Source organism: Oculina patagonica, unplaced genomic scaffold (genome assembly GCF_052425735.1).
Source record: "Oculina patagonica isolate OP01 unplaced genomic scaffold, crgOcupat unplaced7, whole genome shotgun sequence".
NCBI lineage: Eukaryota > Metazoa > Cnidaria > Anthozoa > Scleractinia > Oculinidae > Oculina > Oculina patagonica.
In genome coordinates, this window is record NW_027558580.1 from 223,372 (window position 1) to 247,047 (window position 23,676).

Sequence of the window (23,676 nt, forward strand, 5' to 3'; positions counted from 1 at the left end):
TTATGGAGTGACAGCTGTCACTTAATCGTGTAACAATATATTTCAAAACCCGATAGCTTATTACGAAAAGCACTTATTGTCAAGGAAAGCTGATCAAACGAAAAACACGATAAAATGGCTTTTTTAAAGGACAAGAACTTGCAGTTGACTTACGCTGTGACAAGTACGATCAACCAATCTACCATGAAGTTTATGATTATTCCTTTGGTTGCACTGTTACTTGGAGCTTTGAAAGGTAAGAAACAAATGACAATTTGAGATTTCATTGCAATTCCCTGTGATATTTGCATGTTTGTTTCTTTTGCGCTTGGAAGGCTGTTGGTTTTGGGCTTATAAAATGCGCTAGGAGCTAGACCGGCATCTCTGATTTCTTTCACTTTCACTTTGCTTCTTAAATAGTATTCGTCATGTTATGTTTCACGGCTTTTTTTTTTTTTTTTGATGCACATGATTACTTCCACGATCTGAGAGGCACTAAAACAAAACGAACAAAATTACCAAGGATTGCGAACGACAAAATCGACAAAAATACTGCCAGGTTTTGTTGACAAGACTACATCAATCGGAAAACTATATCTATTGAAAATACCTCATCAACTGCAGCAATCGAAAGCAAGCCGCATCCTCACTGTAAAAATAAAATTAAAAAAGTTAAATTTGTATTGTAAGTAAATGAATGAATAGTGAGGCTAAGAATAACTAAAAAGCAAAATTTTGATTTCTTATTTTTATTATTGTTAATGACATAAAAATAATATCAAAAACGTAGCTAGCTTTGTTCTGTACGACACATTATATGTTACAAATTAAAATTTTTCTTTAACTGTGTTATTTTCTTTTTAAGTAAATCTCGCAGACGGGTTATTATGCCATAGCTGTTCCAGCCCCCTGTCGATGGACGACTGCACTGAGCATCAAAAGGAACTGCAATGCCCGCAGGTCGCGAACCGCTGTGGAACCATGATTGCTCATAAGGGAGATATTTATGCCTATATAAAGGCATGCGCCACGGAAAATATTTGCTCGAATTACTGCAAAGAGGGAGTCGACATAAAGGGTCGACAATGTGAATTATCCTGTTGTGAAGGAAGCTTGTGCAACTGATCGTTTGTCCGAAAGAATCGCCACGAAACATTGTTATATACGAGTTATTAAAAATGTGCTTTGTAGGTTAAATGAAATGTAATAGGGATTTAAGAATTAAAATCTTTTAAAACAGCGATGTTATCCCTGTGCCTCTTATTATATTACACCACTCTGTTATGATCCAAAATTTATTTTTGCGAAAGGTTCTTGTAAAGGGCCTGCAAGCATTTACTAACATAATCTTTTTTTAAGAAGAAAATACCTTCTTTTGGCAATTTTTCTATAACATGGAAGAGTAAAATTTTTCGTTCTTTCCTAAAAGATCGAAATACATCATTTTGAAAAAACAAAACCAGGACGGGTTGAAGTCCGCAACACACCAATGTTCCTTCATGGAACTGGCATTTATTACAGGATGTGAAGGTGGTAGGGGTCGGTGCTGTTTTATTAGGTGCGTTTTACATACCTCTCTCCAATTTTGTGCAAAGATAAAGTGTGTGTGTTTTTTTTTACATCGCGTGGTAATATGTATCAAGGAAAACAAACTTTAACTTGTTTAACAAAATAGCAGTCTTCCATCTGAATACCTCTTAGTCGATTAAATGAGAGGGGAGTACTTAAAAGATGTCATAAAGAGCGGAAAAGAGTTCGAAAATTATTGAGGGATATTAATGACTTCTTATTTCATAAAATTTACTTAAAACATTAATAAAAAAGTCCGCCATATAGCGCAAAAAATAACGTTATAAACATTAATAATTCCGCTATAGTGTTTTTTGATGTACTTATATCTGTATGGTAAATTTCTGGGTAATTTCAAAATTAAGGTGTCTCGACCCATTATATTTTGTAGGAGCACCTTCCAATTTTGAACGTCCCATTCTTAAACAGCTTGACTTCAATTACGTATCCATTATAACACATGGATTGCATTTAGACTAATCTAAACATGAGATCTTAAAATCGAATTTAAACCCATATCCGCATTTTCTCTGAAAATGCTTTACGGTATTTATATATATTGGGTGTTTGCCTTCTTCTGAGCGAAGTTTCACAAAAACTTATAGGAATTAAGGGTATATTAAAGATTTGACTTCAGATAAAGAAATTTCCTACTTTCTGGATGTTGACTGAAAGTTTTTACCACCATGCTTTTAACAGATGTCGCGTTTACTTTATCGAAACCACTAGAAACAGGGAGACTCACGTGATTTCGAAAAACAAGAAAATATGTGAATCAGGGGGAAAGTCAATGTTAAGCTTTTTTAAAATTTTTAAGGCTAATTTCATGAAACATAATTTTTTTTTTTATCATTATTTTTTCAGGGCTACAATAGATCAATGCACTTTCAAATCCCTGAGTTTATTATTTTTTCAGGGCTACAGTCGATCAGTGCACTTTAAAATCCCTGAGTTTCATGTTCCTTGAAAAACTTCTAAGGTTGTCTATCATAAACGCAAAATAAAGTAAACCTTGCAGCAATGTCATTTTTTTTAAAAATGTGTTCCGGAGTTGGCTGCCCTTCGAAAGTTGTTTTAGGACATTTTTTTAGAGATTTTAATATTTTATTTAGTCATTTTTATTTATTTATTTTTTCAACGTATTTGCCGTTCCTTGAAAGTGTTCGCTGGAGCATGCACTCTAACAGTTTCCCATTCTCTAAAAAAATAATAATAAAATAAATAAAACTGGCGAAACGGCAATCACGAGTAGAGGAGTAGAGCACTCTGGAACCAGTCAAGCCAACTTGAGGTAATAAGAATACGCCCCGTCGCCCAGCAACACACGCACAAAAAAAACGTCAAGTGGAATCTTTACTTCCAATTAAAATGATCATATAATATTATGCGGTCTTATCCCTAGCTTGTGGGTGTTGGTTAAGAACCACTCTGTTATTTCACTCTCGTGTTATCATTTTTCTACTTAATCAAACTTTTTTTGTCGATTATTATTATTTCTTCTTGTGCTTTAGATTGTATTCAAACTAGCCTTCTTACCCATTCATTCATTCATTGTTGAATAAATTGTGTTCCAACGTTTCAAAAACTATATAAAACTGCGTAGTACAATTATTAAAGGCTTTGCAAAAGTATAATAAATGACTGTCCTTTTAAACCTCTTTTTTATATTGTTGTCTCATATTTACTCGCGTTATGCAGAAAAACCATTGGCGACAAATTAAATAAGCTTAAGTGATCACAAACATAAACCTTTCAAAATAAAATGTGGTTATCTTTGTATCATCCATCCAACAGCAGCTGGACGAATCTCGTAGTTGTGAAACAAGAGATGATTAAAGTGCGATGCTTTTTTAATAATTCCATAGATAGCCTGGTTTAAAAGACCATTCTGTAACAAAAGAGACAGACTTTCAATCCAGAAGAAAACTTGCTGAGGCAAAGGAATATCACACTCTTTTTACGAATGCCTTGATTTACAAGTGGGTAAATACTAGTTATGCAACGCTTTCGAGTCACTTGTATTTTCTCGGTATACACACGAGCCTTTAGGCGAGTGTGTATGCCAAGAAAATACAAGTGACAAGTGGGATATTCCATAGTATACCACGAGAAAGTGTTGTGTAAATATTTTATACCATGCCATAGAAAATACGCTTACTAAATTTCGTCGAGAATACAGTCGCAGCGCACTATGGGAAGGTTGGGTTGAATACCGTCGAATATACAACGGCTTTCCTGTATTCCGATTGGCTGTATTTTCTATGGCATGGTATAAAATACTTTATTTCCCACTGCTCCTCCTCAAGTTGTTTCATGGGTTTACAATTCATCTTTTCTTTTATTGCAACACGGCACCATTGACAACATCGAAAAGGAAATGATGGGTTAAAAATGAGTTGTGGTACCCAAATTATTGAACATTTGGTCAATAGTCTCAACAATATTTGTCTTAGACTATATTTTTCTAAGACATCGAAATGTAAAATGCTTTAGATTAAGATTTGCCCTTTTATGTTCTTTTTATTTTATGGAAGAAATTTGGCAAGCGCGGTTTATTATTATTTTTTATTATTATTATTGTTCATCGGTCCTTGAGTAATCAAATATATCAAATATTTCCTGGCTTTAATGGCCAACCTAATTAATATAATTAATACCAAGTTAACCTGTTTGCAGTCTCAAATTTCTAATCACGCTTTTTATTTTTCTGCTTTATTGTTATTGTTTTTTTTTTAACGAGCGCCTATGTTAAATTGTTTTCGCTTAAGCTAATGTTCATCTCATATTAAATGATCTTCTATCGATATATACAAAAGATATACAGAATATTTGAAGAGTTTGATAATTTACTTTGCACCCACCTACAACTGAGAAAAAAGGAAATATTTACTTTTTCATATCGATAACTGATTTACGTTATTTAGTCACAGCGTTATAAGTCGCAGCTGCCACTTAATCAAGTATAAAACCCGATAGCTAATTTCGGAAAGCACTTACTGTCAAAGAAAGCTGATTAAACGCATGACCCAATAAAAGAGTGGCGTTTTTTTTTTTTTCAAACGGAACACTATTGTTTGCAGTTGGCTGAAGTTGTTACAGGTACGATCAACGAGTTCACCATGAAGTTTGTCGTTATTCCTTTGGTTGCACTATGTTTCGCAGCTGTGAGAAGTAAGAAAAAAATACAACATGAGTTTAAGTCTTGGTCTAAAATTTATTCCTTTCCCTTTTTAGGCAGTTGTTTCCCAATGTGCTTTTTCGGTTTATAAAAATCCTTTCTTTTGGACCTGTGGCGGGACATGATATTTTAAGTATGAGTTTCTGATACACAGAAATACTTTCAAGATCAAAGAAGTACGGATGATGAAAGATTATGAAAGATTACGAAAAACGAAACAAAAAAACTTTGTCAGGCTTTGTCCGTGCCATCCTCGGAGACCCAGGGGCAGTTTGTGGGGCAAGAGAAACGCGAAAAAGCGGGTAAAAAATAGCGCGAAACTGCCAGTTACATAAATCAGCATATAAAAGTTCTATTGACTGAAAGTGCCCCTGGGGAAAGATTCTTACCAGACCAGTTCAAAAAGCTCTCTGAATACTGCCTCGTGATTGGGCAGAAAAATCTTTTGTTTTCCCTTTGTATTATTCTGCCCAATCGACGACCAGCTTGACTTCGGTCCTTTTGTACACAAAAGCCAGTGCTAGAATCGCTGCTGCACGCTTTGCACGCGTAGCTTGTCGCGATCGGCCGCTTGACACATCTGCCTGGTTTGTTCGTGAAAAATATACTCTTGTTTGGAAAAGTTTCGCCTCAAACTGTCATCAATCTTTCCGTAAAAGATCTGAAAACATCCATTTTTATAGCAGTGCAACAAGCTGCATATCGCACACAAACTTTAATAGCTCGCAAGTAGCATTCAAGTGTTACGATTCCTGCGATCGACCACAATCTGAAGAATCCGCCGTTTCTCCGCGGGCATGGCCGTCAAACTTTCGACGTTTTCGACCAGGGGAGGCACTAGCCGAAACGTTTCCTTCCCGAGCAAATTCTCTGCTAAAAAGCAAGACAGATATAGCGAGCGAACTGGCTTTGTGTACATACTTCGTTTGCATGAGAACACAACAAAAGGACCGCAGTCAAGCTGTTCGCCGATTGGGCAGAATAATACAAAGGGAAAACAAAAGATTTTTCTGCCCAATCACGAGGCAGTATTCAGAGAGCTTTTTGAACTGGTCTGGTAAGAATCTTTCCCCAGGGGCACTTTCAGTCAATAGAACTTTTATATGCTGATTTATGTAACTGGCAGTTTCGCACTATTTTTTACCCGCTTTTTCGCGTTTCCCTTGCCCCACTAACTGCCCCTGGGTCTCCGAGGATGTGTCCGTGCGTGACGCGGTTCATTTATTGTGTTTGTTGTTGTTTAGTTTATTTTATCTGTTTTTGTTTTTCGTCAAAGTGTTTAATATTTCCCTGTAAGAATTTTCACCACGCTGGCCTCATTGTGATGATTACGGATTTATTGCGTTCTCAGCTACGTTTCTGCGTTTACATCACACGATTGAGTTATTCGACCAGGAATTTTTGCGTGTTTATCCGGGTTCTACTGCCTCTAGTCTCTTGACTGGAACCAGAGCTAGTGCTATTTTTTTCATTGATCGTTTTTTTCTGATCTTTGCATCTTTTGTTCTAATGTTCTAAGTTAAGAAATTTAAAGGAAAAGAGCAGAAGAACTATGCTATATTAATTTTGTTTCTTTCATATTCTCAACAAGTTCACAGTATGCAGTGTTACCAGTGCTCGGATTCATCTTTAGATGACTGCACATCGAACGAAATCCGTGTCAAATGTCCAGCAGGACTTAACCAGTGCGGCATTGTGGGGTTCACAAATACCAACGGCGGTGTAACGACTCACATGTTTGTAAAAGGTGTTTGCTTTTGATCACAACTTTGAAGGACTTTTAATCTCCCCATCGGATCTTCACTGCCAACAGACTTCTCACCATTTTTTTATATAAATGATAAAAAAAAAAAACAAGTCAACTATCGTCGACTGTATTTAAGTGGAATGGATACTATTTTGGATAATAATGTCATTTTATTAATAGTGATAATATTTTAATAATGAATGTAAAGCATTAATATCGATGCAAGTTCCTAGGATAAAAGACCTTTGACACGAGCTTTGCTTAAATAGGATACTACACAGGGACGAATTAAGCGATTTTTCTTGCCTTTACATAGCATCACCCCCCCCCCCCCCCCCCATTAAGTCTTGATTTAACTTTGTACCTAGGACGAATCCCAACGGGTAATCAAATGAACATGCCTCGACATAAACAACATCTTGTCTATAGACATAATGTTTGGTTTAATTTTTTTTTCATTTATTGATTCATTCTTTTTGCCAAAAGGTTGCATGGCAGACGAAATCTGTGCAGGACACAGTGAAATCTGTAAACAAGGAGATGGATTTGAATGTGATATAAAGTGCTGTTCAGGGGAATTTTGCAATGGCGGGGGTGATGGTGAAGGTAAGTAAGAATGCACTGCGGGGACAAATTAGCTTACCGTATTTATTCGATTAAGCGCCCTGGGCGCTTATTAAATTTCTGGGCCTTGAAAGTGGGCGCTTATTCGAGGCTGGGCGCTTATTAAGTTTTCACCATTTTCAGCAAGTAGTAAGCGTATTTTGCAACAAAAGTTTCTGTCAAATACTAAGAAAACTCGATCTTCGAGGAAGTCTCTTAGTAGTACTAAGTCAATTTTAATCTCGTTGTCATTAAGGTCAAGTGAAGAAATAATAATCAATACTCTTGGGTTGAAGGGGATGGGGATGGGCGCTTATTAACTTTTCTTACCTTATGGGCGCTTATTCGAGGTGGGCGCTTAATCGAATAAATACGGTATAATATCAGCGGCAAAAAACGAAAACGGAGCACATCTGTACTGCATTAAAATGCAAGGGAATTATTTACATCATATTTTAACTTGATTAAAGAAAATTGAGGCTCAGAATGACTAGAGGGGAATTAAATGTTTCTTTTTGGTTATATCGCATTTAATGCAAAAATTATACCATAGTTATACCATTACTTCTAATTGCATATTATCTGACGTAAAATATAATTAAAGCTTTGTTATAAATTTTAGGACATCCCGCAGAGGCATTGAATTCTCCGCGAGTGTGAATTTTCCTGTTGTGAAGGAAACTTGTGCAACTAAGAGTTTATCCGAGTACGAGTTGTGCTTTGTGGGTTAAATAAAATGTAAAAGGAATTTGGGAATTAAAATCATTTAAAAGAGCAATGTTATTCGTGTGTCTCTTAGTGTATTACACCACTCTATTCCCAGTATTCAAACTGCATTTTTGCAAACGTTTCTTGTAAATCTTTTCTTAAGAAGTAGATGCCTTCTTTCGGTAATTTTTAACAGCTAGTCCTGTCCATCGCTTGGCAGAGTTAACGTGTCGTCCTTTCCTTAAAATTTGGACATATATTATTTTGAAAACAAACAAACAAAACAAAAACACAAGGACAGTTTGAAAACTACCTTATTACATGAAATGTTCGCGACACGTTAATTTCGCGAATTTCGCGATTTCAAAAAAAATCGCGAAATTAAAGTAACGCGAACAATAAGTGTCGCGAACATAACATGACGCGAAAATTAAGTGACTGACATTATGTCAGTAATCAAGAAAGAATAAGTTTACACTGACGACTGAAGGAAGGAATTTTCAATGCAAATGGATGTTGTCGTCGACCAATTGACTCAAGAACAATAACTCATGTACAAGCATGACCTAGACCATGTAGGTCTAGGACCATGTAGACCATGTGAGAGATGCTCTGTTGCTATTGCCGAGATTTCGTCCCGCTCTTGCGTTTTTGGTAATTTTGACGTTATTGATCCTTTGATCAAAAACGCTAAATTAAAGTGATTCAAAATGCAAACTTTCGCAAAATCGCGAAATTTAAGTGTCGCGAAATATGCGCACCTCAAAATCGCGAAATTAACGTGTCGCGAAAATTTCATGTAATAAGGTAATATAAACAAAATAATATAATTAACTACAAAGACAAAAGAACGCTGGACATTTATGTTTAATTATTTTCTTTCCAGATGTAGGTAGTCACCTTTTCAGCCGTTAATTGAGATGTCTCGCAACCATTACTTAGTCGTCAATCATCCCACAAAATTGGCTATACCAATCAAAAGTCTTCTCCAATTCTGACCCTACCTTTTGGACACGTTAAACGCAAACCAATAGGCCGCTTCGCTTGTTTTAAGTTTGCCTTACATCAGACATAAAAAAACCGATGTTTTATTAAAACAGAAAAAGAATAAATAAACGAATACAAAAAAACACTTTTGATGTGAAACCTTATGTCGAACAGGCAATCATTTTTTTCTCAAGCATCTCAGCGGTCCGGAATCCTGAATCCTTTAATCTGATTGGCTAATTGCGCGCGCTCCAGCGGTCCGGTTTTTCTCATCCGGACCCCGCATACGGACCGCTCACGGCGCGAAATCATTTTGCATCTTTGAGTCTAACGAACACATGAAAGTTTTGCTCTCCAAAGACAAAAATAGCCTCACCATCCATTGTTATGCTAAAGGACAAAAAAGCAGTGGAATTAAAGGCCTCAAAGTTCTTCAAAAGGCGAGGTATTTATTTATTTCTCAACAAGATCAAGTTGTAGTTTACCGTTCGCAGTTTGCCGTTGTTTGTTCATCTCGCAATGATTTTCAAATTCATTCGGTTTTTTAGACTCTATCTATGTGCTAAACTGCATTGTTTATCTGTCACTTTTTGCTTAAACAGAATACTATTTACCACTCAAGGAAATGAGATTCTTTGATTAAAAACGGACAAATTAATTATCACGATATTGTGCCGTACGTAGACGCTACCCATTTCATTCAGTTTGGCACTGTTTATCAGAATAAGAATCAACGCAGAGATTATCAATTTGTTAAATACAAGTGTATTAATAGCTTGTTAAACTGCTTTTCGGTCAAAGAGTATTTTTGAATCAGAAAAATAGGCTTAGCAAAGTTGCAAAGCTTCTATCAAGACTTTTCAAAACATTTAAGCTTATAGGGAATTATTCGGGAAGCCGAAATCGATTTAAAACTGTTAGGTTTTGTGGCATATTTGTGCTATATTTTAGTATGACTTCATTTACTTTTCTTGATTTTCTGCAGTGTAAATTAAGCTGAACATTTCTTGAGTACGGTTCATTTTAAGCGAAGCTATTTTATTCGGGATTAATGTTTGTCTTGCTAAATGCTTGACTCTTGCTTGTCGATCAAGTCGGACTCGACATTGAAATCAAATCTGCGTGTATACAAACAAAGATTTTGTGACAGATTTTTTCACGGTTTCTTAAATCCAAACAAACTTAAGTAGGGAAGAAATAAAAACGTTATTTACCGGCCTAGGTCGGTCCGTATTGGGAAAAACTGTACCCGAGGTCTTGAGCACGGCCCTCGTCCTGCGGCCTCGGGCGGTACTCAAGACCTCGGGTACAGTTTTTTCCCAATACGGACCTCCCGGCCGGCAAATAACATATATGTACGACGAGGGGAGGGGAATATGTTTTATGTTTATGCAGCCGTTTATAAAGAGAAGTGTTGCGTGCAAATCCAAATAACTGATGCGAAGGAGACTGAAGTTTACAACAACAGTATCACCGTGAATAACATGTTTATTCCAGTATTACTTTTAACATTAACCGCTATTCTCTACATTGCAGTTTGTCTTTTTTAATTCACTTGCTGTCCAGAACAATGTGGGCCACCATCTGATGACCTAACCAAGGCTGTGCTCTAGCGGTGCCCGGTCGCCTCAGGCGACTAACATTTGCTCTCGGGCGACCGGAAAATAAAACTGGTCGCCCGGCCGGGCACCCGGCCCTCTTGTTCGCCGTTCCACACTGTAGTGTAGCAGGAGATTGACTGTAAAATTATGTTTTTGCAGATTGATTATGTTTTTCACGGGAAAATAGCCTTCCACACATTACGGAATCAAATGTTTACGCTTGCCGGCGCTGTCAAGTTCGTTCCACATGATTTAACACGAGCTTGACTTTGCACGTGACGGACCGCACGAACATTTTAAAAAATATAATAATTTGGGTTGAAAATCTTGATTTTTTTCTTCGAGATGGTTTAGTTCCCATTTATTTTGGTATATCAATAGTTTTTGTAAGCGCAGTGAGTTAGTGTTAGCATGAAATGAAATTCTTCACACATGCAAATTTCTGCGTCTGGAGATGTTTACAAAGGAATAGATTAATTTAGCGACGACTTGTTGCACTCTAATTAAAGCAAATCTCGATAAAATGTTGTTGTCATTCAGCTTAATGGAATTTATTTGTTTTACAACTTGATTTACTGTGGTAATTTCAAATGAAATTTCAACGATATTTATTAATAGAACTTTGGAGATATTTACGCTAATAAAGGAATTTTCGTCGGATATCACAAGTTTGTCAAAATGCAGTGGCCGCTAAAAATAGTAACAATCACTTCGCCGTGTGTGAAATTAAACCCTTGTGAACTGCAAAAAAGATTTTAAATGTAAGATTGTTGGCAGTTCCATAAATTTCTGCATGTTTAAATCAGTCCGTTTCTTTATCCAATTGCATGGCTCAGATTATCATTCAAATGGCGGTTCTTTCAGCCGTCACAAGAATAGAAACTCAACCTATTTATAATTAAATGTTCTTTCTTATATTCTTGCGACTTTCTTATTTTTTTTAAACTCTCGACAAATAAACCGATGAAACAAGAAAAGCTTGCAATTAATGATTTTAGCCCTAACTTCTCAGGCGTTCTTTTATGAAACTAGATAAGGTAAAAAATTTTACGAAAAGGTAGAAATTCTAATGTTTTGGCGCGAAAATTTCGATGGGTTTCGTATGACAGGCATACTGGAATTCACACTTTTTTGACTCACAATTCATAGTGAGTGTGCTGTGAAATAAAATCAACAACAAATTTTAATTGGTTGTATGATTTAAATTTATTGTAAATTAATTATTAACTTATTAAACCATGATAATATTAATAAATTAAATAATTAATTAATTGAATAATTAATTAGTTTGGGCGACCAACCTGAAGGGCTGGGCACCCTACCTGGCAGGGTTGGGAGCCCGAAGGGCTCCCAGAAAATTTCCTTAGAGCACAGCCTTGCTAACGGTAAAAAATAATAAAAAAATAATAAAAAAAAACCATGTCATTTCACTTTAATGAACCATGACACCTAAAAACGAGCATGCAATATCGGAAACAAAATTGGAAATTTAACCAACCACTTTATCCTTAACGAGAAAAGGCAACAAAGTGTCTCGCGTATGTAGTAAATTGTTAGACAGATTCAGAAAGAATAAACAGATAAAGATATGAGCAGAGAAGTAAATAGTTAATGAATCAATCAGTTAAATAGCCAACAAAACAAAAGAGCTAAGAAAAGTAGAAATAAAGGGAAAAAAGGAAGGAAATAAACTTAGATTTTGTTTTTCTATCTCTATCTTGCAACTGAGCTGTCCCACTTACCGATCAGTTTAGATGCCAGCGGAAATCATCTTGTGAATCTTCTCCTTGATGCTTTTAACTTCTTTGGAGTTTTTCTTTTCCCCATGCAGGTTTACCTCATCACTTTTCCTCTCAGCTACACAAAAAGGGTCAAATATGTCAATTTAATAAAGCCTTGTGTTTCAAATAATAATGGATTACCTTGGACTGTAAATATGATGCCCAATAAAAGAAAGCAAAAGTTGCTAAAGATGGTCTCCGATCTGGGAAGATAAAAAGAGGAAGGCCAAAAACCACATGGCAGAACAAATTGATGAAGGAGCTAGAAGAGATAGGTTTATTTATGGAGCAAACTGCCGGCTGAAACACGAGGCAGGGGTGAATGGCGAAGAATTATTGCAGCCTCTTGTCCCAAACGGGACGAAGATAATGATTGAGTGAGAGTTAGGTTTTAAATATTGTTTGTTTTCAATCCTTCAATTGTTCGAGCCTAACTCTTTTTTAAGTTTTTTTTCAAGTTAGTGGCATTTTTACCAAGTCACCATGCTTTGTAGACATAGTTTTAAAGTCATTTGTCCCACCTTTCTGCAAAGAATATTTAACCCTATTCAGACCGGGGAGGTGGGGGGCTTTTGAGGCCCGCGCTGACTTTGAACTTTTATAACTTTTTTAAGATTTAACCAAACGCTGCCAAACTTTCTGAGTTTTCCTAAAATTTATCTGGCAACAAATTGGTAGGGTTGGATGATGTGTCAGGAACTTGACATCACCATGGCAACGGCATTTTGACAGGCATGTTTTCCCAAATTTGTAATTTTGCGTGTTTCTGTTAATAAAATCAACTTAAATGGCATTATTTTTACATTTTTACGGGTTTAAAGCACATTTTTGTTCATTTTGAGTACTTTGCAATGATTTTGGGTGGTTTTCTGGCATTTTGGAAAAACTTTGAAATCCAAGATGGCGGATCCAAGATGGCGGCTGTTTTGACATCATGATGTAATTGTCACGTGATGTGACGTCACCATCCCACGTGACGTATACCAAACGAAAGAGTTTCGGACGTACAATACATCCTATAAGTTTCATTGTGATTGCTTACATATTCTGGAAGTTAGAGAAGGTCTGAGAAGGTCCAAAAAAGCCCGGTCTGAATAGGGTTAAGGCTTTGAACTTCATAAACAACTTAAACTTTGGAATCACAGCGGTAACTGTCAACGCTTGTAGTGAAACACGAAAAATATGAACAAGCACGGTAATTTTCAGTCTGCGGACATTCGTTTTGGACAGACGTGGTTATTATTAAGATCCTTCGCTATTTGAAGGTTTTTTCCTTGATAGCGTCAATCAACACCGACAGTAGTTTGTCGTATACGAGTCAAGCACTTCATGGGCGAGTACTCTACATGGAAACACTATACTAGGAGCTTATTAGCGAGCGCTATGCTGTCTTGACCGGTCTTGGAAGGCAGTTAAAACCGTCAAATATCTGTTTGCCCATTAATTGTTCAAACATCATACAGAAGACAAATTGTTGCTAGATAAGCTGGATAAAATGAAAGAGAATCTGCTTCAGCTGGAGGTATGTTTTATTTGCTTCACCGATTGCAATATTATGTCTTCATAAAACATGTGTGAAGACATGTTTTAATTTTTTCTAGTACAAGTGCGACTGTACTTAGTTTTACTAAAAGTTTTCCTTTCCGGTTGTGGTTTCAAATTTTTGCGTTTTTTTATCCGGCAAAGATGAAAACTTTTCCAAGTGCGACCCATACCTTATATAAGTATATTAAAAACGCGAGAAGCACATAGATTAAGTACACATTAATATAGTCAATCACTCATTTAATTATCTGATCAGTTTTTAACATCATCTTAAGAACATTTCACAAATTATTTAAACGTTTACTTCCGGATCCAATGCCAGGACTACTTTATACGGTTTAAGTAGTATGGGAACCTTCTCCTTATTTTCACCCTTCACACAAAACAAAATCAGAGCGAGTTAATCATTATCATTATCATCAGCATCATCATCATCATCATCATCATGATCATCATCATTATCATCATCGTCGTCGTCGTCATCATCATCATTATCATAGTCATCATTAATTTTGGTGCTTTCAGCATATGGCTTCAGAGTTCATAATCCAGAGTGATATTGGGATGAGTAGCAGCTGGTAAGTGTCCATTGATGCTTAAGTCTTTGAACCCACTGCATCTCCGATCGTTAGGTCCCGTGGAATATTTTTTTGGCCAGTAGAGATATTGAATATGCACATTCATATTGGTAAACATCGATATCTGAAATAAAGAATAAGAAAAGAAAAAGCGGCGAGATGAGTAGCTGCAAATACCTGTAAGTGTTTCAGAGGATTGTTTTAAGGTAAAAACTGTCTAAGCGCATTAAATTTGAAAAAATATGAAATAATACTTTACATTCAAAGCATTTTTTTAATTCATATTTTTTAAGATAGTGTTTTGATTTTTTTATGTTAATCTTGCAAAGCAATTGTTAACTTAAGTATACTGGCGCTATGTTTTAGTAGAAATAGAAAAAGCAGTAGCTGTAACAGTAGCAGTAGCCGTTGCAGTAGCAGTAGCAGTAGCAAAGCAGTAGCAGTAGCAGTAGCAGAGCAGTAGCAGTAGCAGTAGCAGTAGCAGTAGCAGTAGCAGTAGCAATAGCAGTAGCAGTAGCAGTAGCAGTAGCAGTAGCAGTAGCAGTAGCAGTAGCAGTAGCAGTAGCAGTAGCAGTAGCAGTAGCAGTAGCAGTAGCAGTAGCAGTAGCAGCATCAGTAGCAGTAGCAGCATCAGTAGCAGCAGCAGTAGCAGTAGCAGTAGCAGTAGCAGTAGCAGTAGCAGTAGCAGTAGCAGTAGCAGAAGCAGTAGCAGAGCAGTAGCAGTAGCAGTAGCAGTAGCAGTAGCAATAGCAGTAGCAGTAGCAGTAGCAGTAGCAGTAGCAGTAGCAGTAGCAGTAGCAGTAGCAGCAGCAGTAGCAGTAGCAGCATCAGTAGCAGCAGCAGCAGCAGCAGTAGCAGTAGCAGTAGCAGTAGCAGTAGCAGTAGCAGTAGCAGTAGCAGTAGCAGTAGCAGTAGCAGTAGCAGTAGCAGTAGCAGTAGCAGTAGCATTATGGTGGTGGTGATAGTGGTTGTGTTAGTAGTTAGTTGTGTGAGATGTATTGTCTCTACAGCTTTTTCCATCTCTCTCCCCCCCCCCCCCCCCCCCTCCCTTCAATAAGTAGGTACATTTATATTTGAAAAATGTTTATCTTAAACAGATGTTTCAGAAAAGTGATACACGTAATAAAAGTTGCTTCACAAAGGCCAATATATAGCTTAGGGCAAGCCTAAAGAGAAGCAAGATTAAACAATAAAAATGGTGACGGTTACGATAAACGAACACCAATAGCAATTTGTTTGATTTAACATCGTATGATTAAACGTGTGTAATATATATATATAAAAAGGGTTACCATGGTATCTTACATCAAAGTTTTTGCAGTTCTTATGTGTTACTTTTGATCCCTTGGCCCTGCAACGTGCTTTCTTGTCTATCGGAATGGAAATCTCGTACGTTCCAAATGGACTGCGGCATTCCTCTGCCCCTAACTGTTTGTCCTTACATGGCGAGTCACTGAGGTAATGACAGCACATTGGCTTAAAGCGACTATCGTCTTTTTCGATGCAAAACAGTGTGTTCTCTGGAAGGATCCAAAATTGTGACAGCATATGTTTGTTAGTTATGAAGATTAGTGTTGTTCTAAGTTCTCAACACCATATATCTATAGATATTTTTCTCGCTTTTCCTCATTTTCGGATAGAATATTGGTCAACCAATAAATAATCGAAAGCTAAATTACTAGTTAGGTTTTTTTAAGCTTGTTTTACAACATGAACTTCAAACAAGTTGAAATGCTAAATAAGTACTTATTACTCACTTTTTCCTTTCGTTCTTAATCGGTCGCATTTATCTTGATTCGTTATTGAAAAACGGTTAAATTTTAACTTTCTCCATGTCACTGGCTGCCGGTATTGCTTGACCTTATCATTTCCATCTCTAAAGGACGAATCACCCAGATGTCGCAATTCCAAAAACACATCTGCCGGGTATTTCCCTTTTCTTTGAGACTTGTCGCCGTATAGCTCCACAAATATCTATGTATAGTATTAAATCAGAAGTTATAATGTCATAGGTCGAGCTAAGAACTGTTTTTTGCACCATATGTAGTTACTATATGTAGGTGCTAAATAATGAACCATTTTAAGGAGGAAATCTATTAAAAAAAAAACACGGCATTTTAAATCCGGGGAACTATTTTAACCCTCTAACGTAGAAAAAGGAGGGGGGGGGGGGGGGAGTGGGGTTGTGGATGAAACTCTCCCAATCCAGTTAAAAAAAAAAGATTAATTCTACAGAGCTGAAACTTTCAGTAGCTGTTCTTCCATGCCTTGCGGATATTTTGATTTATTATATGACTAGCTCCGTGATCGGTCAAGATGAAACGAATCGCGTGCTCTGATTGGCTACCCGAGCGGTCAAGATGGAGCCATCTTGACCGCTCGGGATCGCTTGCTGTTTTCCCGCAAGCAAAAAAAACTTTTCTGTTCCGTCGCGTATGTCGACGCTACTACAAAAAGCTTTTCCGTCGTAAACTTGAGCTATGAAACCATTTACCGAAACAACACAAATATTTTCTGCCTGTTTCTAGCGAAAGAGAGTCCTATTACAAAGAAATAGGTCCTGAAGCGAACGAGAACAAACTGATTTTAAAAACAACAAATGTTAACGAATTTCGTGAATTTTATTTGCCATACTGACAACCAGCTAAAAATCAAAAATTAAAACTGACGCAAAGCGATTTGAAGACATGATATCGGTTTTGTTCGGCGGAAAAAGGAGAGAAGTCTGACAGTGACATACCTGAAGAATAAAGAATTCGGCAAACTTGTCGTTTTTGTACATCTTGATAGAGAAAGCGTTCGGCACGGCGAACCAGGCACTGTAAGCTTTTAAAACATCTCAGTTTCAACGAAGCCTCTAACGCTCACGTCGAATAAAGTCGGGTCGAACATTTAAATCAATGATGTAGGAAAGTTCAAGCTCTTCCAGTGAATTTATAAGTCCCAAACGCTTTTTAACAATCACAATTTCAATATGTATTCAGCTCGTGTCACCGTAAACGGTAGGCTTGCACCACGGCTAAACCTCTAAAGCGCCTGAAGCGAGCAAATACTCTGCAAAACGTCCAAATATCAAAAGCTGGCGGCCAGATGGAATGGACATTCTTGTTTTAAGGCTTCAAACTCAACGTTGATTTGCAATTTTAGCCATTTCAATATCCTTTTGAGGGTTGAAAAGAGGTAATTTCGCTGTTGTAGCGTCGTTTTATTTTGTCTCGATTCATTCAAGAATTTGACAGTCACACGTTAAACTTTTAAACCAATGAAATGATTTTAGCGTGCGCCATTGAACTTGCATGCAACTGGCTTCCTTTTCAGTACTCGAAAAAAGTCATATAATAAATCCTTTATTGACCAAGCTTGTTCGGTCAAGAAGGCAGGATATTGGCCTCGTTCTTTTTTTGCGAGTTTATGGACCTCGACTTCGTCTCGGTCCATAAACACGCAAAAAAAGAACTTGGCCAATATCCTGCCATCTTGACCTCACGCTTGGTCAATAACCCATATATATCAACCATTTATTTATTCTGGCTTGATTATGAATCAGGGAAGGCGGGGTGAGAAAGTCGGCTTTTTTCTTTAATGGCATAGTGGTGCCTGGAAACGGTGCGATTCTGTGTCAATCATGCTGTTGCTGAGGAAGATGTCACCTAAAGTTTTGTTTTTTTTTCGCAGAAATATTTAAATATCAATGACTGCATGCCTGTGAAATGCGAATAGTGGCGCTTTTCTCGTTTGATGTTTCGCGCCATTGAGTGTTACATGATTTTTACTTTTTCAGCTTGGTTTTTCACCTAAAGTTTAACGTCACTGAGAATTTTTGGCGGAGTGGAATAACAAACGAAATTTGGTTGACATTTGACAACCAAATTATAGTAAATCCTTTCAGAATTATTAGAGTTATTTTGATTATTTGTATTCAGATTGGTCACCGTTATCATTGTTTGTTGTTTTGATGTCCGGCAAACTTCAAAGGAGCTTCAAAGGAGCAAACAAAATGCACGGTCAAGACCAAAACATGCGAAGTAAACAATGAATCTTGTTAAGCTCATCACTACGCACTTAGCAACCATTTGATAGCTAGTGCGCATATGGACTGGTAGCGAGGCCGAACATGGCGGACGCGTTCGAACAGTACTCCGCATAAAATCGTTCTTAAAGACCCCGAATATGGCCGCATTGCTTTTACAAGAGAATTAAGAATGTCGAAAGACCAAGATTCAACAAGACCTTCAAAGCGCACCCGTGAAGGTAGTTCCCAAACAGAAGAAGAAGAAGTATTTGCGAACGACAATCATAGCTGCCAAACATGCATGGCGACAAATGCTCGCCTAGCCGAAATCGACGGGAAGCTTAGCAAGCTCCTAACGCTCATCCCGGAGCTGGAAGACTTTGGAAAACGAATCAAGACTCTCGAAGATGAAAATGATAGCATAAAAGAGAGTCTTGAAAGCTCCCAAAGCGAAATTAACGAGATGAAAGTCTTACAAGGCAAAGTCACTAAACAACAAGAAGCCATCGAAGCGTCCCTTCAGCGCACCGAACGTGATCTCGCAGAATTACAGCGTCGACATATAAAACTTGAATGTCACAGCCGCAGAGGTAATTTAAAATTCTTCGGAATAAAAGAGCGCAGTCGGGAATCGAATGAAGATACCGAAGAAGTGTTAAGGGAATTTCTACGTAACGACTTAAAGATTCCAGTTGAAGATGAAAGAAATATTCGTTTCGACAGAATACACAGGATTTCATCGCGTCGAGCTTCCAACGCTCAAGATCTCAAACCTCGACCCATCATTGTTAAGTTGTCGGACTTCCTCGACAAAAAGTGTTCATTAAGTCATTTATTAAAAATCTTACTAAAGGCAGCAAGCTCGGAATCGCCGATGATTTCCCCAAAGAAGTGGAAAAAATTAGAAAGAAGTTACACCCGGTGTTGAAGACCGCCAAACAACAGAAGCGAGCCGCTTTTTTCAGAGTAGAGAAGCTCATTATAGAAAGTTCACTCTACCGCGGACCTGAGACGAAAGCGTTCCCACTGTATGGACGTTTAATGGACGTTTAAATTAACTGTTAAAACATTAAAATCGATCACGGCCATATTGCAGTGGCCAATGTAACATTGCTCTACATTCACGTACCAGTATCTGATAATGCCGAACAAACAATTACAGTGGAACCCCGATATAACGATATGCCAAGGGAGCAGTAAAAAAATATCGTTATATCGAAGTATCGTTATATCGAAACTCCCGATATAACGATATGGCCGTAAAATAACCGGAAATATTGTTGAATCGGGGTAAACCCAACATATACTTTTTAACTGGATAAAGATACTTAGAATACAGTATCATTTTCTTATATCATCGTATAAAGCTGTTGTCAGAAACGTTAGAGATTACTCTATTACTGTTATGTTATTGTAGTAAATTCAATGTTTTGCTTAAATTGTGACTGCTCGTGACTGTGTACTGATAATATCGTTATATCGGGGAAGATTTTGCGTTCAGTCCGCTAAATTCTCATCGTTATACCGGGAATATCGTTATATCGAGGATCGTTATATCGGGGTTCCACTGTAGGTAAGTCCTTGATAGTTGTAGTTATAATTTTTCTGTACCGCATAATGTTAACTTTCTTGTTTAAATCCGTGCGGTTTTTCGTACTATATTTTCCTATCCCTTTTGTCGCGATTTTTACGATTAGTTTGACGACTAGCTATTCAAGTCGCAAAAGCAAGAAACTGAAACTTTATTCCACTTTAGATATTTCCATTTTTCTTATGAGAATTATTGCCAGTATTACATTTAGACTAAAAACATGAACCTAAATGATCTATAAGATTTTATCTTTGAATATTCGAGGGCTAAACAGCTCAAGAAAAAGAAGGCAAGTTTTTCGATGGTTGCATCGTCAACAATCCGATATTATTTTCCTTCAAGAAACGTATTCTACACCTTAAACTTAAAAGGTGGGAAGCAGAATGGGGTGGCAAAATTGCTTACAGTCATGGTTCTTCACACAGTAGAGGAGTAATGATTTTGTTTAAATATCTTTGAATATTCGAGGGCTAAACAGCTCAAGAAAAAGAAGGCAAGTTTTTCGATGGTTGCATCGTCAACAATCCGATATTATTTTCCTTCAAGAAACGTATTCTACACCTTAAACTTAAAAGGTGGGAAGCAGAATGGGGTGGCAAAACTGCTTACAGTCATGGTTCTTCACACAGTAGAGGAGTAATGATTTTGTTTAAACCGCGACTCGACGTCAGCATTGAAAAGATCAGCACAGATAATTACGGAAGATGCGTCTTAGCTGAAACCATTTTAAGCGATAAGAAGACAATTTTCGTAAACATTTACGCACCCAATGAGGCAAGGCATCAAATCTCTTTCCTTGCTGAGCTTTCCAATTCTTTCCTTAGGGAATACATCAATGACAATGTTGTCCTGGGAGGCGATTTCAACTGTGTTATTGATAGCTTAGACAAGAGAGGCGGCAAACCGTTTGACGCTAAGAAGGCGTCTGTTGTTGAACTCCGAACGCTAATTAGTACAAATAATTTAGTTGATTGTTGGCGTTTTAAAAACCCCGATTCGTGTGGAATCACGTGGAGTAATCCCTCCAGAAAGATCCAAAGCCGGCTAGATTATCTCTTGGTTTCGAAAAACCTTTGTAAGCTAATCCGAGAGTGCAATATAATTCCAAACATACATTCCGACCACTCTGCTGTAGCGCTTAACATCACTTTCGACGAAGACAGCCCTCCACGCGGACCTGGTTTCTGGAAGTTCAACAATTCACTATTACTTGATATCGATTACGTTGAACTGCTCACTTTTAAAATTCGCGAATTTGTTATACGTCATCAACAAGTAAATGATAAAGGACTCTTCTGGGAAATGATCAAAATGGAGCTCAGGGCTTTCACAATTAAATATTCAAAACGCAAAGCAAAGAAATCGCGTGATGAAGAAGCGTCGCCTAAAACAAGATTAATAAGTATTCAAAATAAATTGCAAGCTAACCACAATGAAAGCGACAAAATGGAAATGGACAAATTAAAAGCTAAACTCGCAGAGGTAGAAGCTCGTAAAACACAAGGCGCAATCGTGCGCAGCAGAACACGTTGGTACGAGTACGGTGAGAAAAATAGTAAGTATTTCTACAGTCTAGAAAAGACCAACTATAGACGAAAACACGTGACTTCCGTTAAAATTCACGAAGATAAGAAGATAACCGACCCAAAAAAGATTTAGTTTAGAGTTTTATCTACATTTTTGGAATATGTTAGCAAAATATATGACCGAGAGTTTCCACTATGCACTTCAAAGCGGAACTCTGTCCATTTCACAACGACAAGGTGTGATCTCTTTAATTCCAAAAAAGAAAAAGAATTTAGAGCTCCTAAAAAATTGGAGACCAGTTTCACTCTTAAATGTAGATTACAAAATTTTAACTAAAGTCATCGCTCTTCGGATAGAGAAAATACTACCAAAAATTGTTTCTTCTAGCCAGTCTGGGTATGTCAAAGGAAGATACATTGGCGAAAGCATAAGATTAATCAAAGACGTTATGGATTTTACGAAGCAAAAAGAGTTGCCTGGAATAGCCGTCTTCCTAGATTTCGAGAAGGCCTTCGACTCAATCGATTGGGACTTTCTCCAAAAATGTTTTCAAACGTTTAATTTCGGTCCGCAGCTCAGGCGCTGGGTTAGTATTTTTTATAATAACATTACTAGTTGTGTTTTAAACAACGGCTACGCATCCAGTCACTTCACTTTAGAACGAGGGGTACGCCAGGGTTGTCCCCTCTCTGGTATGCTATTTATTATTGCCATAGAAGTTTTAGCTCAAAAAATCTATAATTCCAAAGAAATAGAAGGAATAAAAATACAGAATAATAAAACGGTTAAATTATCACAATACGCCGATGATACCACAGCCTTCCTCGCTAACGTTCATTCCGTAAATAACCTCTTAAGTTTGTATTGCTCTCCCGTTTTGAAAAGTGCGCGGGGCTAAAGATAAATGTATCAAAATCTGAAATGTTATGGCTTGGCTCAATGAGACATAGAAAAGACAAAATTTCAAATCTTCAAATGACAGATGAACCTGTCTATGCTCTAGGTACACACTTCTCGTACGATGACAATCTATCAGACCAGCGAAACTTCTTCGACAAGCTGTCAAAATTACAGAAGACTTTAAACTTTTTGTCTCAAAGGGATATCTCTGTTTATGGAAGAATAAATATTGTTAAAACTCTAGCCCTTTCAAAAGTCATATTCATCTGCAGCTCCATGGAAACGCCACCACGATTCGCTGAAGAAGTAAATAGAATGACTTTCGACTTTGTATGGAGCCACAAACCTGCGAAAATCAAAAAGTCGACTCTGATAAAATCTAAAAAAGAAGGTGGCTTAGAAATGAAAGATTTCGCCATTTTTGACAAAGCTCTAAAATTAAACTGGGTAAACCGCCTATGTTCAGACCACGACGCTCCATGGAAATATATCCCAGCCTCTTTCCTTGCCAACGTCGGTGGCACTTTCTTATTTCAGTGTAACTATGACTGTAAGCTTCTTTGCCTAAGTGAACGCCTCCTAAGATTTTACAAAGACATTATAGCCCATTGGCAGAAAATCACTGCGACCGATCCTCAAAATACATCTGAGGTACTAGAGCAAGTAATCTGGAACAACAGGTTTCTGATTGTTAATAAAAAATCGATTTATTTTCCACATTGGCATCAGGCTGGAGTCACGCACATATCAGACTTGCTTAACACAGAAAAAAATCGCTTTCTATCTTTTAATTCTCTTTGCGAAAAATTCAAGACTAAGTTTAATTTTCTACAGTATTACAGCATCATTTCTGCTTTCCCTCACTCGTGGAAAAAGCTTTTAGACTCTAACAACCAACTACCCATTAAACCCCTTGATTCAATAAGCGAATCGTTGAGTTGTAAACCTCTGTATGAAAAACTGTTATCCCTAGAAAAGTTATCTCCCCCCACAGCAGAAAGGAAACTTATTGAATATGGGGTAGAAAAGAACAATCTGTGTAAGGTTTATCTTTTGCCTTTTAACGTTACAAAAGAAACCAAAATGATGATGTTCCAGTACAAGATCATCCATCGCATCCTACCTACGAATAGCTTATTACATAAGATGAAGAAAGTTGACTCCCCAACTTGTCCTTTTTGCCCTACCGAAATCCATACCATCTGGCACCTTTTTATAGAGTGCACTCAAGCAAAAACTTTCTGGGTAGATTTTCAAGATTGATACAATATTCATAGTAGAAAAGGAGTCCATCTTTCGAACTTAGATGTCTTATATGGTATATTGGACTCTCCTCGTGGTTGTTTAGCCCTAAACCATCTTATTATATT

General features: G+C 37.3%; 2 protein-coding genes and 1 long non-coding RNA gene across 4 annotated transcripts in view; 1 reads left to right on the forward strand and 2 right to left on the reverse strand.

The window, feature by feature from the left end:
• Positions 1 to 105: 105 nt before the first annotated feature.
• Positions 106 to 7,848, forward strand: LOC144641139 (uncharacterized). Its single transcript, XM_078500187.1, has 6 exons — positions 106 to 235; positions 845 to 1,101; positions 4,629 to 4,719; positions 6,318 to 6,473; positions 6,960 to 7,079; positions 7,699 to 7,848. The coding sequence occupies exons 1-6, from the start codon at positions 115 to 117 to the stop codon at positions 7,734 to 7,736; spliced, it is 783 nt and encodes a 260-aa protein (XP_078356313.1). The 5' UTR covers positions 106 to 114; the 3' UTR covers positions 7,737 to 7,848.
• A 2,393-nt stretch (positions 7,849 to 10,241) lies between these two features.
• On the reverse strand, positions 10,242 to 12,496 carry LOC144641122 (uncharacterized). The gene is made up of 2 exons (XR_013568504.1): positions 12,115 to 12,496; positions 10,242 to 10,363 (listed from the first exon to the last, which is right to left on the reverse strand). It is a non-coding gene; the product is annotated as an uncharacterized LOC144641122 (long non-coding RNA).
• A 1,425-nt stretch (positions 12,497 to 13,921) lies between these two features.
• LOC144641127 (uncharacterized) overlaps positions 13,922 to 23,676 on the reverse strand; it is a 47,276-nt gene continuing 37,521 nt past the window's right edge. For both annotated transcript variants that reach the window (XM_078500171.1, XM_078500172.1), the window contains 3 exons: positions 16,034 to 16,250; positions 15,582 to 15,796; positions 13,922 to 14,400 (listed from right to left, as the gene is read on the reverse strand). In XM_078500171.1, coding sequence (XP_078356297.1) covers positions 14,233 to 14,400; positions 15,582 to 15,796; positions 16,034 to 16,250 — 600 coding nt within the window. In that variant the 3' untranslated portion in view covers positions 13,922 to 14,232. The remainder of the gene's footprint in view (positions 14,401 to 15,581; positions 15,797 to 16,033; positions 16,251 to 23,676) is intronic.